Source organism: Bombina bombina, chromosome 3, assembly GCF_027579735.1.
Source record: "Bombina bombina isolate aBomBom1 chromosome 3, aBomBom1.pri, whole genome shotgun sequence".
NCBI classification, from domain to species: domain Eukaryota; kingdom Metazoa; phylum Chordata; class Amphibia; order Anura; family Bombinatoridae; genus Bombina; species Bombina bombina.
In genome coordinates this window covers 35,515,167-35,534,624 of record NC_069501.1, presented here as the reverse complement: position 1 = coordinate 35,534,624, position 19,458 = coordinate 35,515,167, and the positions used below count along the sequence as shown (strand labels likewise).

Below are 19,458 nucleotides of genomic sequence, written 5' to 3'. Positions count from 1 at the left end.
TTCTTCGCTTAATGATGACTGTCTTCACTGTGTTCCATGGTATATCTAATGCCTTGGAAATTCTTTTGTACCCTTCTCCTGACTGATACCTTTTAACAATGAGATCCCTCTGATGCTTTAGAAGCTCTCTGCGGACCATGGCTTTTGCTGTAGGATGCGACTAAGAAAATGTCAGGAAAGACCAACTAGAACAGCTGAACTTTATTTGGGGTTAATCAGAGGCACTTTAAATGATGACAGGTGTGTACTGATACCTATTTAACATGATTTTGAATGTGATTGCTTAATTCTGAACACAGCTACATCCCCAGTTATAAAAGGGTGTTCACACTTATGCAACCATATTATTTTATTTTTATTTCCCTTTACCTAAAAGATTTCAGTTTTTTTTTTTTTACATCACAGATACCTGACATTTTAGCAGGGGTGTGTAGACTTTGTATATCCACTGTATATGTTAGAATAATTCATAGTTTTTTTTTTAGTGATTTTATTTAAATTATTTGTGGGTTTTATTTGTTTTAAATATGTTTCACATTAGTCATAAAAGGCATCTTAAATCTTTACACCTAGGAGTGGCTTCCTATAGATATTAATTGGAGCAAAACAACCTTCAGCCTTCAGTTTGGCAAGTGCAAAAAACCCAACAACCTTAAAATAAAAATAACAACAATAATGTTAATTTATCCTATATGTGTAGGCATCAGCATAGCAGAGACTGGTCAAATTATAAATACATTATTATGAAACATTTGAAATGTATATGATTTATTTCAGGGTAAAATTGCAATGAAAATTAGTGAGTCCATTTTGACACTTTGTAAATTTGCTATATCATGGCTACTTTTGTAGAAGAAGAGATGCTCAGCAATTGCACTGTGCTTCTAGAATTGATGCACTAGTCCTATGTGTGGCCTTAAGTTCTAAAGGTAACATGATCACTGATGTCTTTTTAATTTGATTTCATTGAAGTGCAATAACAGTTGTATGCTTTTGGTTGTTATTGCAGCAATCAGGTTGCAGTAGATCTGTGTTCACCAGGTTGCAGTAGATGAGGCAATCATCAGGTTGCAGTAGATCAATGATCATCAGGTTGCAGTAGATGTGATGATCATCAGGTTGCAGTAGATGTGATGATCATCAGGTTGCAGTAGATGGGATGATCATCAGGTTGCAGTAGATGGGATGATCACCAGGTTGCAGTAGATGGAATGATCATCAGGTTGCAGTAGATGGGATGATCATCAGGCTGCAGTAGATGTGGTGATCATCAGGTTGCAGTAGATGGGGTGGTCATCAGGTTGCAGTAGATGGGGGTGATCATTAGGTTGCAGTAGATTAGGCAATCGCCAGCTTACAGTAAATGGCATGATGATCAGGTTGCAGTAGATTTGATGATCATCAGGTTGCAGTAGATTTGATGATCATCAGATTGCAGTAGATGGGATGATCATCAAGGTTGCAGTAGATGGGATGATCATTAGGTTGCAGTAGATGGGATGATCATTAGGTTGCAGTAGATGGGGTGATCATTAGGTTGCAGTAGATGGGGTGATCATTAGTTTGCAGTAGAGTGGTGATCATCAGGCTGCTGTAGATGTGGTGATCATCAGGTTGCAGTAGATGGGGTGATCATCAGCTTACATGAGATAAGGTGATCATTAGGTTGCAGTTAATGGAATGATCATCAGATTGCCATAGATGAGACAATAATTAGCTTGCAGTAGATGGGATGAGCCTTAGGTTGCAGTAGATGGGGTGATCATTAGGTTGTATTAGATAGGGTGATCATCAGGTTGCAGTAGATGGGGTGATCATTAGGTTGCAGTAGATGGGGCGATCATCAGGTTGCAGTAGATGGGGTGACTGTTAGGTTGCAGTAGATGGGTTGACCATCAGTTTGCAGTAGATGGGGTGATCATCAGGTTGCAGTAGATGGGGTGACCATCAGTTTGCAGTAGATATGGTAATCATTAGGTTGCAGTAGATGGGTTGACCGTCAGTTTGCAGTAGATGGGGTGACCGTCAGTTTGCAGTAGATGGGGTGATCATTAGGTTGCAGTAGATAGGGTGATCATTAGGTTGCAGTAGATGGGGTGATCATTAGGTTTCAGTAGATGGGGTGATCATCAGGTTGCAGTAGATGTGGCCATCATTAGTCTGTAGTAGATGGAGTGATCATCAGGTTTCAGTAGATGGGGTGACCATCAGTTTGCATTAGGTGGGGTGATCATCAGGTTGCAGTAGATGGGGTGATCATTAGGTTGCAGTAGATAGGGTGATCATTAGGTTGCAGTAGATGGGGTGATCATTAGGTTTCAGTAGATGGGGTGATCATCAGGTTGCAGTAGATGTGGCCATCATTCGTCTGTAGTAGATGGAGTGATCATCAGGTTTCAGTAGATGGGGTGACCATCAGTTTGCATTAGGTGGGGTGATCATCAGGTTGCAGTAGATGTGGCCATCATTAGGCTGCAGTAGATGGGGTGATCATCAGTTTGCAGTAGATGGAGTGATTATTAGGTTGCAGTAGATGAGTTGACCATCAGTTTGCAGTAGATGGAGTGATGATCAGGTTGCAGTAGATGGAGTGACCGTCAGTTTGCAGTAGATGAGGTGATCATTAGGTTGCAGTAGATGGGGTCATCATTAGGCTGCAGTAGATGGGTTGGCTGTCAGTTTGCAGTAGATGAGGTAATCATTAGGTTGCAGTAGATGTGGCCATTATTAGGCTGCAGTAGATGTGGTTATTATCAGGTTGCAGTAGATGAGGTGATCATTAGGTAGCAGTAGATGGGGTGATTATTAGGCTGCAGTAGATGAGGTGATCATTAGGTTGCAGTAGATGAGGTGATCATTAGGTTGCAGTAGATTAGGTGATCATTAGGTTGGAGTAGATGAGGTGATCATTAGGTTGCAGTAGATGGGGTGATCATCAGGTTGCAGTAGATGGGGTGATTATTAGGTTGCAGTAGATGAGGTGATCATCAGGTTGCAGTAGATGGGTGATCATTAGGTTGCAGTAGATCAGGTGATCATTAGGCTGCAGTAGATGGGTTGACCATCGGTTTGCAGTAGATGGGGTGATTATTAGGATGCAGTTGATGAGGCAATCATCAGATTATAATACATGGGATGACCATCAGTTTGCTGTAGTTGGGACAAACATTAATTGCATTTAGTTGCAAGTTTTTCCGCTTCCCGACTGTTCCCTCTCAGTGTCAGAGTTTTGGGCAAACAAACCATTTCATTTCTAAAGACAAAAAGAACAAACAAACAAAAAGTGTATTATTCTAAGAGCAGATTGATGGATATTATCAACCCTAAAGTATAGATAAAAGAAAAGAAAAAGATATATAAAGGTAGAGTGCAGCCAGAATAACAACATTTCCATTCGTATTTAGAAGCTTCTTGACGATGTGACCTGTCTGAGTCTCAATGTGACCTGTCTGAGTCTAACTATTCCAGTATCTAGTTTCAGCTGCTGCTATTCTTTTAAAGGGACACTAAACCCCAAAAAATTATTTTATGATTCCAGTAGAGAAAACAATTTTAAACAACATTCAAATTTACTTCTATTATCTAATTTGCTTCATTCTTTAGATATTCTTTGTTGAAGAAATAGCAATGCACATGGGTGAGTCAATCACGCAAGGCATCTTTGTGCAGCAACCAATCAGCAGCTACTGAGCCTATCTAGATATGCTTTTCACCAAAGTATATAAAGAGATTAAAGCAAATTAAATAATAGAAGTAAATTAGAATTTTTTTTTAAAATTGCATGCTCTTTCTAAATCATGAAAGAAAAAATTTGGGTTTCATTTCCCTTTAAAGTGATAATCTCCCTTTTAAGGGTAATTTTCCCCATTCCTCCCAGAGCCATACATGTTTGGTCTGCTTCCTATCAAAGGAAAATCCCACTCTCCTCATCCTTCTCAATTTATATTGCATATTTCCTGAGTCTATGTGAAGAGTGATACTAGGGGGCTGCTTTCTTCATTGTCGCATAAGCATGAACATATATTAAAGGGACAGTAAAGTCAAAATTAAAGGGACACTAAACCCAATTTTTTCATTTATGATTCAGATAGAGCTTGCAATATTAAGCAACGTTCTAATTTACTACTATTATTATTTTTTATTCAATCTCATGCTATCTTTATTTGAAAAAGAAGGCATCTAAGCTAAGGAGCAGGCCAATTTTTGGTTTAGAACACTGGACAGCACTTGTTAATTTGTGGGTGCATGTAGCCACCAATCAGCAAGCACAACCCAGGTTGGGAACCAAAAATGTGCCGGCTTCTAAACTTACATTCTTGCTTCTCAAATAAAGATATAGAAGAGAATGAAGAAAAATTGATAATAGACTGAGTGCTGAGCTGGACACGAAATGCGTAAGGCGCTTTTGACTGTCTGATTAGATGTGTCCTCATGTGTTTGCTTTTAAGCTGAATCTTGAATAAAGTTTACAGATTTTTAAAGTTCCCCCTTACCACCTGACACTCTCATTGGGTTTTCTGCATCATTTATGTCTGGACATTAAAGGGACAGTTATTTTATTTAAAATGTTTAGTTATGCAAAGTAAAACCTTTTTTTTGCCCCTTTTCATGTAATTTTCTAAGTACACATTGTAGACTTCTTAAAGGGATACGAAACTCAAAAGTATTTTTTGTAATTTAGCCCGAACATACAAATTAAAAAAAGTTTCCAATTAACTTCTAGTATCACATTTTCCCATGACATTATTTGTTGGAGAGATACCTAAGTAGGCATCTGGAGCACTACATGGCAGGAAATAGAGCTGCCCTCTACTGCTCCTGTAAAAAGATGACATTCTGGCAAAACTGCTGCTATATAGGGCTCCAGACACGTGCCCGCTCCTGAGCTTACCTCCCTGCTTTTCAACAAAAGATACCGAAAGAACAAAGAAAATGTGATATTATAATTAGAAAGTTGCTTAAAGTTGCATGCTCTATCTGAATCGTGAAAGAAAACATTGTGTTCCAGGTCTCTTTAAGACTAACCCTGCTACATATCTTTCTCTGATTTGCTTTATTAGATAACAACTGCAAATCAAATAACTTTATACCAACAGAATGATGGTGGCCTTGTTGTCTACAGAAGCAAGCATGGATTGTAACTTCACTTCTCATTCTTTATGTAAAGCAGTGCTGCAACTGAATGTTACCGGGCAATAAATGTATTGTTTACCTGTCACTCATGGGCAACTCAGACACACACAGTCTGCCGCTGACGTCAGGTTTCTGCTTCCACAAACTGCTAAAAGAAGTGGGAACCCAAATAACAACAGTGTGCACTTGGCACAGAGGACCCTCAAGGGCCACCATAGTTTTTCCTTGGTCTTCGGACCTGGGGCTGAGAGAAGGATGAGTAAATGAAGAGTTAATGTCATGAAATCAACAGTCTGAAATATATAATTTAGGCACAAACAAGAATGCTGACAATAGATTAAAGGGACAGTCTACTCCAGAATTGTTATTGTTTAAAAGATAGATAATCCCTTTATTACCCATTCCCCAGTTTTGCATAACCAACACAGTTATATTAATATACTTTTAACCGCTGTGATTATCTTGTATCTAAGTCTCTGCAGACTGCCCCCTTATCTCAGTGTTTTTGACAGACTGGCATTTTAGCCAATCAGTGCCCTCTCATAAGTAACTCCACGGGCAGGAGCAGAATGTTATCTATTTGGCACACATGAACTAGCGCTATCTAGCTTTGAAAAACTGTCAAAATGCACCTAGATAAGAGTTGGCCTTCAAGGGCTTAGAAATTAACATTTGAGCCTTCCTAGGTTTAGCTTTCTACAACGAATACCAAGAGAACAAAGCTAATTTGATGATAAAAGTAAATTGGAATGGAAAGTTGTTTAAAACTACATGCCCTATCTGAATCATCAAAGTTTAATTTTGACTAGACTATCCCTTTAAATCTAAAAAAATAGGTGGATGAGAAAATGGAGAACGACCAAAGAAAAAACAACTTCACAGGAGGTAAATCATAGGTCGGACAGAAGGGTCTTGTTAGTAGAGTTGCTCTCCAGTTCTCAAAGGCACAAAAAATCCAAGTTTCACATTTTCTCTGACTGAGTTTGAAAACACAATAAAACCGAAACAACTGGACCTCACCTTAAAAAGTCGTTGTAGTCATCGTTTTACTTCATTTGTTATAAAATAGGACTTTTTTTCATTCTTTTTTGTGTGTTTCCGTTTTTTGTTACGAGACATGTGCACTCATTTTCACATAAAAGTAAAAAAAACTAAAATTTCCATTGCAATAAACAAATGGCCCTTTAACAAATACCAAACAAACTGAATGCATGTGGGAACAAATGTAGGTGATTTGTTTGTGTCACTCTGAAGGTGGGAAAGGCTTCTAAACACTAAGCAATAAGGATTTAGCAATGTCCTAGTTAGTTGATTAATTCCATTGTCAATAAGTATGTAAGCTTCACTTTTGTTCTTGGACAGTTCTGCCCCCATTTGAAAAATAAATAAATAAAAATGTTTTTTTTTTTTTGTTTAACCACTGCCGGCTTGTAGCACTAGCTTTATCTACTACTTTAACTTTATTTAAGTTTAAACTGCTGCTCCTCTGCTTCACTGGATATATTTCTCATAGGTAATAGCAGACCAATTGATCTTCAATAAAAAATTTCTTAAGACTTTATTAACAAATTTCTGACAAAACTGAAAACTTTTTTTTCATGACCAGTACGGCTTTCATGATTTGAGCAGCGGCGTTGCTTGCAATAGTGGTGTTAACTGCTTGCAATAGTGACGTTACCTGCTTGCAATAGTGGTGTTAACTGCTTGCAATAGTGGCGTTACCTGCTTGCAATAGTGGCGTTACCTGCTTGTAATAGTGGTGTTAACTGCTTGCAACAGTAGCTATACTATGATCCTTTGGAAGACCGCACCCCCTGCCAGCACTGTGATGACAGTGTTGAGCCGCCTCTGGCTGTGACAAGTTGGCGGAGGAGGTAACCTGTTTTCTCTGACTCTGGGCTAGATTGCGAGTGGCACACTTAACTACGCTAGACAATTTGTTTGCGTGCATCGGGTTGCGCTCCTATTATGAGTTAAGTAAAAAGATACGGCTAGATTTAGAGTTTGTCAGTAAAGACCCGCGTAGCTAACGCAGCTTTTTTTCCTACCGCTGCTTCCAAACAACGCTGGTATTTAGAGTTGTCTGAAGGGCTGCGTTAGGCTCCAAAAAGGGTGCGTTGAGCCGAATTTACCGCCACTTCAACCCTCAATACCAGCGTTGCTTACGGTAGCGGTAAGCTGGCAAAACGTGCTTGTGCACGATTCCCCCATAGGAAACAATGGGGCAGTTTGGGATGAAAAAAATACCTAACACCTGCAAAAAAGCAGCGTTAAGCTCCCAACGCAGCCCCATTGTTTCCTATGGGGAAACAGTTTCTAAGTCTGCACCTAACACCCTAACATGAACCCCGAGTCTAAACACCCCTAACCTTACACTTATTAACCCCTAATCTGCCGCCCCCGCTATCGCTGACACCTGCATTATACTATTAACCCCTAATCTGCCGCTCTGGACCTACATTATACCTATGAACCCCTAATCTGCTGCCCCTAACATCGCCGACCCCTACATAATATTTATTAACCCCTAATCTGCCCCCCCAACGTCGCCGCCACCTAACTTCAAGTATTAACCCCTAATCTGCCGACTGGACCTCGCCGCTACTATGATAAATGTATTAACCCCTAAACCGCCGCCCTCCCGCCTCGCAAACACTATAATAAATAGTATTAACCCCTAATCTGCCCCCCCCAACGTCGCCGCCACCTAACTTCAAGTATTAACCCCTAATCTGCCGACCGGACCTCGCCGCTACTATAATAAATGTATTAACCCCTAAACCGCCGCACTCCCGCCTCGCAAACACTAAAATAAATAGTATTAATCCCTAATCTGCCCCCCCAACGTCGTCACCACCTAACTTCAAGTATTAACCCCTAATCTGCCAACCGGACCTCGCCGCTACTATAATAAATGTATTAACCCCTAAAGCTAAGTCTAACCCTAACCCTAACACCCCCCTAAATTAAATATAATTTTAATCTAACGAAATAAATTAACTCTTATTAACTAAAGTATTCCTATTTAAAACTAAATACTTACCTGTAAAATAAACCCTAATATAGCTACAATATAAAGAATAATTATATTGTAGCTATTTTAGGATTTATATTTATTTTACAGGTAACTTGGTATTTATTTTAACTAGGTACAATAGCTATTAAATAGTTATTAACTATTTAATAGCTACCTAGTTAAAATAATTACAAAATTACCTGTAAAATAAATCCTAACCTAAGTTACAATTAAACCTAACACTACACTATCATTAAATTAATTAACGGCTAGATTTAGAGTTCTGCGGCCAAAGGGGTGCGTTAGCTACGCATGCTTTTTTTTTCCCCACACCTTTTAAATACTGCTGGTATTTAGAGTTCTCAGAAGGGCTGCGTTAGGCTCCAAAAAGGGAGCGTACAGGCATATTTACCGCCACTGCAACTCTAAATACCAGCGGTGCTTACGGACGCGGCCAGCTTCAAAAACATGCTTGTGCATGATTCCCCCATAGGAAACAATGGGGCAGTTTGAGCTGAAAAAAGCATAACACCTGCAAAAAAGCAGCGTTCAGCTCCTAATGCAGCCCCATTGTTTCCTATGGGGAAACACTTCCTAAGTCTGCACCTAACACTCTAACATGTACCCCGAGTCTAAACACCCCTAGCCTTACACTTATTAACCCCTAATTTGCTGCCCCCGCTATCGCTGACCCCTGCATATTTTTTTTAACCCCTAATCTGCCGCAACCTACGTTATCCCTATGTACCCCTAATCTGCTGCCCCTAACACCGCTGACCCATATATTATATTTATTAACCCCTAATCTGCCGCCCCCAACGTCGCCGCCACCTACCTACAATTATTAACCCCTAATCTGCCGACCGGACCTCACCGCTACTATAATAAATGTATTAACCCCTAATCCGCCTCACTCCCGCCTCAAAAACCCTATAATAAATAGTATTAACCCCTAATCTGCCCTCCCTAACATCGCCGAGACCTAACTTCAAGTATTAACCCCTAATCTGCCGACCGGACCTCGCCGCTACTCTAATAAATGTATTAACCCCTAAAGCTAAGTCTAACCCTAACCCTAACACCCCCCTAAATTAAATATAATTTTATTCTAACTAAATAAAATAATTCTTATTAAATAAATTATTCCTTTTTAAAGCTAAATACTTACCTGTAAAATAAACCCTAATATAGCTACAATATAAATTATAATTATATTGTAGCTATTTTAGGATTTATATTTATTTTACAGGCAACTTTGTAATTATTTTAACCAGGTACAATAGCTATTAAATAGTTATTAACTATTTAATAGCTACCTAGTTAAAATAATTTCAAAATTACATGTAAAATAAATCCTAACCTAAGTTACAATTAAACCTAACACTACACTATCATTAAATTAATTAACGGCTAGATTTAGAGTTCTGCGGCCAAAGGGGTGGGTTAGCTACGCGTGCTTTTTTCCCCCCCGCACCTTTTAAATACCGCTGGTATTTAGAGTTCTCAGAAGGGCTGCGTTAGGCTCCAAAAAGGGTAGCGTACAGGCATATTTACCGCCACTGCAACTCTAAATACCAGCGGTGCTTACGGACGCGGCCAGCTTCAAAAACATGCTCGTGCACGATTCCCCCATAGGAAACAATGGGGCAGTTTGAGCTGAAAAAAAAACATAACACCTGCAAAAAAGCAGCGTTCAGCTCCTAATGCAGCCCCATTGTTTCCTATGGGGAAACACTTCCTAAGTCTGCACCTAACACTCTAGCATGTACCCCGAGTCTAAACACCCCTAGCCTTACACTTATTAACCCCTAATCTGCTGCCCCCGCTATCGCTGACCCCTGCATATTTTTTTTAACCCCTAGTCTGCCGCTCCGTACACTGCCGCAACCTACGTTATCCCTATGTACCCCTAATCTGCTGCCCCTAACACAGCTGACCCATATATTATATTTATTAACCCCTAATCTGCCGCCCCCAATGTCGCCGCCACCTACCTACAATTATTAACCCCTAATCTACCGACCGGACCTCACCGCTACTATAATAAATGTATTCAATCAGCCAATCAGATTTTTCCTACCGTAATTCTGATTGGCTGATAGAATCCTATCAGCCAATCGGAATTCGAGAGACACCATCTTGGATGACGTCCCTTAAAGGAACCTTCATTCGTCGTTAGTCCGTCGGTGAAGAAGGATGGCTCTGCGTCGGCTGCTTGAAGATGGTCCCGCTCCGCGCCGGATGGAAGAAGATAGAAGATGCCGCTTGGATGAAGATGTTTGCCGGTCATGCTTTGTTATATTTTTTAGGGGGCTTAGAGTAGGTGTAATTAGTTTAACCCCTTAATGACAACTGACGTACCAGGTACGTCATGCATTAACTTACAGTTAATGACAATAGACGTACCTGGTACGTCAGTTGTCTAAGAGAGTGCTGGAAGCGATCGCAATCGCTTCCAGCAGCTCTCAGGGTATTGCAGTGATGCCTCCATATGGAGGCATCCTGCAATACCCTTTCAGAAGACTCCGATGCAGAGAGAGCCACTCTGTGGCCCTCTCTGCACCGGTAGCGATGGTGCCGGTTCGTTGGTGGGTGGGAGCGCAACAGGGAGGCGGGTGGGCGGCCCATCGCTACCCGGCATCCGGCTCCTGTAAGTGCAATGTGCACGCCGGGTGCCGGGAGCGTGCGGGGGCGCGCATGCGCGCGCGATTAGCTACCCACACTGACACCAATGAGGAGGGAAGAGGGGGGAAAAAATAAATATATAAGGATCTGGGAGGGGGAGGGGGTTGGGGTATTGTGGGGGGCTGCTACACTACAGAAAACATTTAAAATGGCAATAAAAGATCAAAAAAACACTTTTTTGGGGGGCAAATTGGGTACTGGCAGACAGCTGCCAGTACCCAAGATGGCGGCAATTAGGTAGGGGAGAGGGTTAGAGAGCTGGGGGGGGGGGGGGATCATGGAGGTTGGGGCTAAGGCAGGAGGCCATCACAGCTAAAACATTTTATTTTTTTTTATTAAAAAAAAGAAAAACTCCTTTTATTTAGTACTGGCAGACTTTCTGCCAGTACTTAAGATGGCGGGGACAATTGTGGGGTGGGGGAGGGAAGAGAACTGTTTGGGAGGGATCAGGGGGTGGGATGTGTCAGGTGGGAGGCTGATCTCTATCCTAAAGCTAAAATTAACCCTGCAAGCTCCCTACAACCTACCTAATTAACCCCTTAACTGCTGGGCATAATTTACGTGTGGTGCGCAGCAGCATTTAGCGGCCTTCTACTTACCAAAAAGCAACCCCAAAGCCATATAAGTCTGCTATTTCTGAACAAAGGGGATCCCAAAGAAGCATTTACAACCATTTGTGCCTTAATTGCAGAAGCTGTTTGTAAATAATTTCAGTGGGAAACCTAAAGTTTGTGACAAAATTTGTGAAAAAGTGAACTTTTTTTTTTATTTGATGACATTTGGCAGTGAAATGGTGGCATGAAATATACCAAAATGGGCCTAGATCAATACTTTGGGTTCTCTTCTAAAAAAAAATATATACATGTCAAGGGATATTCAGGTATTCCTGACAGATATCAGGGTTCCAATGTAACTAGCGCTAATTTTGAAAAAAAGTTGTTTGGAAATAGCAAAGTGCTACTTGTATTTATGGCCCTATAACTTGCAAAAAAAGTAAAGAACATGTAAACATTGGGTATTTCTAAACTCAGGACAAAATTTAGAAACTATTTAGCATAGGTGTTTTTTGGTGATTGTAGATGTGTAACAGATTTTGGGGGTCAAAGTTAGAAAAAGTGTGTTTTTTTCAATTTTTTCCTCATATTTTATATTTTTTTTATAGGAAATTATAAGATATGATGAAAATAATGGTATCCTTAGAAAGTCCATTTAATGGCGAGAAAAACGGTATATAATATGTGTGGGTACAGTAAATGAGTAAGAGGGAAATTACAGCTAAACACAAACACTGCAGAAATGTAAAAATAGCCATTGTCATTAAGGGTAAGAAAATTGAAAAATGGTCCGGTCATTAAGGGGTTAAAATTCTTGTAATTTTTTTTTTTTTTTTTTGTAATTTAGTGTTTGTTTTTTTGTAATTTAGTGTTTGTTTGTTTTTGTAATTTAGTTTAGTTGATTTAATTGTAGATAATTGTAGATAGTTTATTTAATTCATTTATTGATAGTGTAGTGTTAGGTTTAATTGTAACTTAGGTTAGGATTTATTTTACAGGTAATTTGTAATTATTTTAACTAGGTAGCTATTAAATAGTTATTAACTATTTAATAGCTATTGTACCTGGTTAAAATAAATACAAAGTTGCCTGTAAAATAAATATAAATACTAAAATAGCTACAATATAATTATTATTTATATTGTAGCTATATTAGGGTTTATTTTACATTTAAGTATTTAGCTTTAAATAGGAATAATTTATTTAATAAGAATTATTTTATTTTGTTAGAATAAAATTATATTTAACTTAGGGGGGTGTTAGGGTTAGACTTAGCTTTAGGGGTTAATACATTTATTAGAGTAGCGGCGAGGTCCGGTCGGCAGATTAGGGGTTAATACTTGAAGTTAGGTCTTGGCTATGTTAGGGAGGGCAGATTAGGGGTTAATACTATTTATTATAGGGTTTTTGAGGCGGGATTGAGGCGGATTAGGCAGAGGCGTAACTAGAAACCACAGGGCCCAGGTGCAAGAATCTAAGAATGGGCCCCCCCACTCACAAAAAAGTGAATTTGATACATATAATTTTTTAAATTTTTTGTACATTTAACACAGTATTTTTTTTTAATCAGATTAAATGTCTGCAAAAGGAGGTACCCTGTGCCCACAGTCTGTGAGATGGTCTGACCCTCTATTACTGTATATAGTCACACTGTTTAACCCACCAGTACTGTATATAGTGAGTCAGTGGCACAGTCTGTAATCTGCCGGTGAGATGGCTGACCTGACCCTACCCGCCCCAGTACTTTATAAAGTGACCACAGTAGTCTGTGACATAGTCTACGTTGTCTAACCACTTACCACGTTGTCTAACCACTAGGTCTGCAAACTGTTCTAGACTAGTGAATTACTGAGTGTTGAACTTTGCACGGGTCTCACTCTCCCCTCTGTTCTCACTACGGCATTCTGCAGACATGAGCTGAATTTCACTCACAGCTCTGTAAAACTATCTCAGGATCATATTATACAGAGCCGTTTGTGAAATATTCAGCTCTTGTCTAGTCTAGAACAGTTTGCAGACCTAGTGGTTAGACAACGTGGTAAGCAAGGTTAGGACAGGAGTCCTATAGCTGAAAACAGAACATTATAGTGGAAACCCAGTCACAACCCTGCAGGGCCGGACTGGGACCAAAAATAGGCATTTTAAAGCAAAGCAGCCCACTCCCCGTTTCATATTTAATACTCGCTTGTTCAGGGTTATTGAAATGCATACAGCATTAAAGAAATACACTATTATGAATGCAGACCCCACATACACACACTTGCATATGCACGCACATCACACATACACCCTTTTATACACACTCTGTTGCACACACATTACACATACACACACTCATATGCACGCACATCACACATACACACTTTTACACACACTCATATGCACGCAAATCACACATACACCCTTTTACACACACTCATATGCAAGCACATCACACATACACACTTTTACACACACTCATTTTACACTCATACTCATTGGATGAAGATGTCTGCCGGTCCGGATGTCCTCTTCTGCCCGGATAGGATGAAGACTTCTGCCGGTCTGGATGTCCTCTTCTGCCCCATCAGATGAAGACTTCGGCCCAGCTGGGTGAAGACAACTCAAGGTAGGGAGATCTTCAGGGGGGTAGTGTTAGGTTTATTTAAGGGGGTTTGGGTGGGTTAGAGTAGGGGTATGTGGGTGGTGGGTTTTAATGTTGGGGGGGGTTGTATTTTTTTTTACAGGCAAAAGAGCTGATTACTTTGGGGCATGACCCACCAAAAGCCCTTTTAAGGGCTGGTAAAAGAGCTGATTACTTTTATTATTTTTTATTTTATTAGGGGGCTTAGATTAGGTGTAATTAGTTTAAAATTCTTGTAATTTTTTTTTGATTTTCTGTAATTTAGTGGGGTTTTTTTTGTAATTTAGTTTAGTTTAATTGTATTTAATTGTTGTTATTGGTAGTTAATTTATTTAATTAATTTAATGATAGTGTAGTGTTAGGATTAATTGTAACTTAGGTTAGGATTTATTTTACAGGTAATTTTGTAATTATTTTAACTAGGTAGCTATTAAGTAGTTAATAACTATTTAATAGCTATTGTACCTGGTTAAAATAAATACAAAGTTGCCTGTAAAATAAATATAAATCCTAAAATAGTTACAATATAATTATTCGTTATATTGTAGCTATATTAGGGTTTATTTTACAGGTAAGTATTTAGTTTTAAATAGGAAGACTTTAGTTAATAAGAGTTAATTTATTTCGTTAGATTAAAATTATATTTAATTTAGGGGGGTGTTAGGGTTAGACTTAGCTTTAGGGGTTAATACATTTATTATAGTAGCGGTGAGGTCCGGTCGGCAGATTAGGGGTTAATACTTGAAGTTAGGTGGCAGCGACGTGGGGGGGGCAGATTAGGGGTTAATACTATTTATTATAGTGTTTGCGAGGCGGGAGTGCAGCGGGTTAGGGGTTAGTACATTTATTATAGTAGCGGTGAGGTCCGGTCTGCAGATTAGGGGTTAATACTTGAAGTTAGGTGGCGGCGACGTTGGGGGGGGCAGATTAGGGGTTAATAAATATTATGTAGGTGTCGGCGATGTTAGGGGCAGCAGGTTAGGGGTTCATAGGGATAATGTAGGTGGCGGCGATGTGCGGTCGGAAGATTAGGGGTTAAAGATATTTATTATAGTGGCGACGATGTGGGGGTCCTCGGTTTAGGGGTACATAGGTAGTTTATGGGTGTTAGTGTACTTTAGAGCACTGTAGTTAAGAGCTTTATATACCGGCGTTAGCACATAAAGCTCTTAACTACAGCCTTTCCATGGGCGGTAGGAGTCTTGTCAGTAGAGGGTCTACCGCTCAATTCAGCCAAGACTCTAAATACCAGCGTTAGGAAGATCCCATTGAAAAGATAGGATACGCAATTGGCGTAAGGGGCTCTGCGGTATGGAAAAGTTGCGGCTTGAAAGTGAGCGATAGACCCTTTCCTGCCTGACTCTAAATACCAGCGGGCGGCCAAAAGCAGCGTTAGGACCCCTTAACGCTGCTTTTGACGGCTAACGCAGAACTTTAAATCTAGGAGTTAGTGCGCAGGCGAAAATCCGTGCAAAAAGTGGAACTGAGAATTCTACAACTACTTTAATGTATTTCCCCTTAGACTTCAATAGCACACACTTAAAAAGCAAAAAAAAACACCTAACACACATACTTGCACGCTATCCCGACTGCTTTTATTTAGGAGTGCTAAACCCGATATGAAATATGAATATTTCACATTCCAAAGTTTTTCACATAAAAGAATACAGTATATTCTATTTATTCTTAAAATTAAATATATATATATCTATATCTATATCTACATATATATATATGTGATGTTATGGTAAAATATATACCTATATACAGGTATGTCTATGATTATATATAGGCATACCTTGGGGCAAAAAAGTATTTAGTCAGCCACCAATTGTGCAAGTTCTCCCACTTAAGAAGATGAGAGAGGCCTGTAATTAGGTATACCTCAACTATGAGAGACACAATGTGGAAACAGATCCAGACAATCACATTGTTTGATTTGGAAATAATTTATTTGCATATTATGGTGGAAAATAAGTATTTGGTCACCTACAAACAAGCAAGATTTCTGGCTCTCACAGACCTGTATCTTCTTCTTTAAGAGGCTCCTCTGTCCTCCACTCATTACCTGTATTAATGGCACCTGTTTGAACTTGTTATCAGTATAAAAGACACCTGTCCACAACCTCAAACTGTCACACTCCAAACTCCACTATGGTGAAGACCAAAGAGCTGTCGAAGGACACCAGAAACAAAACTGTAGACCTGCACCAGGCTGGGAAGACTGAATCTGCAATAGGCAAGCAGCTTGGTGTGAAGAAATCAACTGTGGGAGCAATAATTAGAAAATGGAAGACATACAAGACCACTGATACTCACCCTCGATCTGGGGCTCCGCGCAAGATCTCACCCCGTGGGGTCAAAATGAATCCAAGAACGGTGAGCAAACATCCCAGAACCACACGGGGGGACCTAGTGAATGACTTGCAGAGAGATGGAACCAACGTAACAAAGGCTACCATCAGTAACACACTACGCCGCCAGGGACTCAGATCCTGCAATGCCAGACGTGTCCCCCTGCTTAAGCCAGTGCATGTCCGGGCCCGTCTGAAGTATGCTAGAGAGCATTTGGATGATCCAGAAGCAGATTGGGAGAATGTCATATGGTCAAATGAAACCAAAGTAGAACTGTTTGGTATAAACACAACTCGTCGTATTTGGAGGAGAAAGAATGCTGAGTTGCAACCAAAGAACACCATACCTACTGTGAAGCATGGGGATGGCAACATCATGCTTTGGGGCTGTTTCTCTGCAAAGGGAACAGGACGACTGATCCGTGTACATGAAAGAATGAATGGGGCCATGTATCGTGAGATTTTGAGTGCAAACCTCCTTCCATCAGCAAGGGCATTGAAGATGAAATGTGGCTGGGTCTTTCAGCATGACAATGATCCCAAACACACCGCCCGGGCAACAAAGGAGTGGCTTCGTAAGAAGCATTTCAAGGTCCTGGAGTGGCCTAGCCAGTCTCCAGATCTTAACCCCATAGAAAACCTTTGGAGGGAGTTGAGTCTGTGTTGCCCAGCGACAGCCCCAAAACATCACTGCTCTAGAGGAGATCTGCATGCAGGAATGGGCCAACATACCAGCAACAGTGTGTGACAACCTTGTGAAGACTTACAGAAAACGTTTGACCTCTGTCATTGCCAACAAAGGATATATAACAAAGTATTGAGATGAACTTTTGATATTGACCAAATACTTATTTTCCACCATAATATGCAAATAAATTCTCTCCAAATCAGACAATGTGATTGTCTGGATTTGTTTCCGCATTTTGTCTCTCATAGTTGAGGTATACCTATGATGAAAATTACAGGCCTCTCTCATCATTTTAAGTGGGAGAGCTTGCACAATTGGTGGGTGACTAAATACTTTTTTGCCCCACTGTATATATATAGGAATAGCTATTAAAAATACTTAGAACATATTCCCCTATGTGAAGAACATTGGAATGTGAAATATTTACAGTACATATTACACAGTTAAACACTTTATTAAAATATGATTTTCCATGTTTTCATCTATTTGACTGCAAGGGTCTCCAATGCACTTATGTATATGTCTATATATGCATACTTATGTATTTATGTATTGTATTCCTCGCTGTGGGTTTTCTATAGAGTTTGGCTTCCACTGTCTGTCTATCCTCACTTACATAGATTGTAATATCTAGGAAGTTTATAGAATCAGAGTTGTGCTCTCCTACCAATTTAATGCCACAATGGTTGTCATTCAGATATTTACAGAATAAGTCTGTTTTGTCACCATCACCATCAAAGATGAAAAACAGATCATCTATGTATCTGTAAAAATATTTGATATCGGTTCTAAAAGGATTCCCCTCTTCAAAAATGTGGAACAGCTCCCACCAACCCATGAAAAGGTTGGCGTATGCAGAGAATAGAATACTACAATTCGATTCATGCCATCCCAGACATGTGGTGAGAGGAATTCCCAAAGGGGAGTTTATAAGAGTAAAAAGAAATTGCTCCACCAATGAGGAATATATTAAACAAGCACAAATCATCACAGACAGACTAAAAATAAGAGGATACTTAGAAACTATACTTAGCAAGGCTAAAGAAAATGTAGATACAACGACTAGAGACCAACTTTTAAAATATAAGCAAGCCAAAAATAAAAATAAAAATCAGAAAGTTAAATTTATTACAACTTTCAGTACAGAATTCAAAACAATCTGTAATATAAGGACAGTATACACTCATTTTCATATAACTGCATGTAATAGACACTGCTATACAGAATATGTACAGATACTGATATAAATATACAGTATACACTAATAATCATATAACTGCATGTAACAGACACTACTATACAGAATATGTACAGATACTGATATAAATATACAGTATACACTAATTGTCATATAACTGCATGTAATAGACACTACTATACAGAATATGTACAGATACTGATATAAATATACAGTATACACTAATTACATATAACTGCATGTAACAGACACTACTATACAGAATATGTACAGATACTGATATAAATATACAGTATACACTAATTGTCATATAACTGCATGTAATAGACACTACTATACAGAATATGTACAGATACTGATATAAATATACAGTATACACTAATTGTCATATAACTGCATGTAACAGACACTACTATACAGAATATGTACAGATACTGATATAAATATACAGTATACACTAATTGTAATATAACTGCATGTAATAGACACTACTATACAGAATATGTACAGATACTGATATGAATATACAGTATATACTAATTGTCATATAACTGCATGTAATAGACACTACTATACAGAATATGTACAGATACTAATATAAATATACAGTATACACTAATTGTCATATAACTGCATGTAATAGACACTACTATACATATGTACAGATACTGATATAAATATACAGTATACACTAATTGTCATATAACTGCATGTAATAGACACTACTATACAGAATATGTACAGATACTGATATAAATATACAGTATACACTCATTTTCATATAACTGCATGTAACAGACACTACTATACAGAATATGTACAGATACTGATATAAATATACAGTATACACTAATTGTCATATAACTGCATGTAATAGATACTACTATACAGAATATGTACAGATACTGATATAAATATACAGTATACACTAATTGTCATATAATTGCATGTAATAGACACTACTATACAGAATATGTACAGATACTGATATAAATATACAGTATACACTAATTGTCATATAACTGCATGTTATAGACACTACTATACAGAATATGTACAGATACTGATATAAATATACAGCATACACTAATTGTCATATAACTGCATGTAATAGACACTACTATACAGAATATGTACAGATACTGATATAAATATACATTATACACTAATTGTCATATAACTGCATGTAATAGACACTACTATACAG

The 19,458-nt window shown here is 38.9% G+C and overlaps 1 protein-coding gene across 1 annotated transcript in view; it reads right to left on the bottom strand.

Moving 5' to 3' along the window:
- Positions 1–784: 784 nt before the first annotated feature.
- LOC128652819 (phospholipase A1 member A-like) overlaps positions 785–19,458 on the bottom strand; it is a 161,131-nt gene continuing 142,457 nt past the window's right edge. Inside the window, exons 10-11 of the mRNA XM_053705775.1 lie at positions 5,213–5,377; positions 785–3,253 (exon numbers count right to left, since the gene is read on the bottom strand). Coding sequence (XP_053561750.1) covers positions 3,169–3,253; positions 5,213–5,377 — 250 coding nt within the window. The 3' untranslated portion in view covers positions 785–3,168. The remainder of the gene's footprint in view (positions 3,254–5,212; positions 5,378–19,458) is intronic.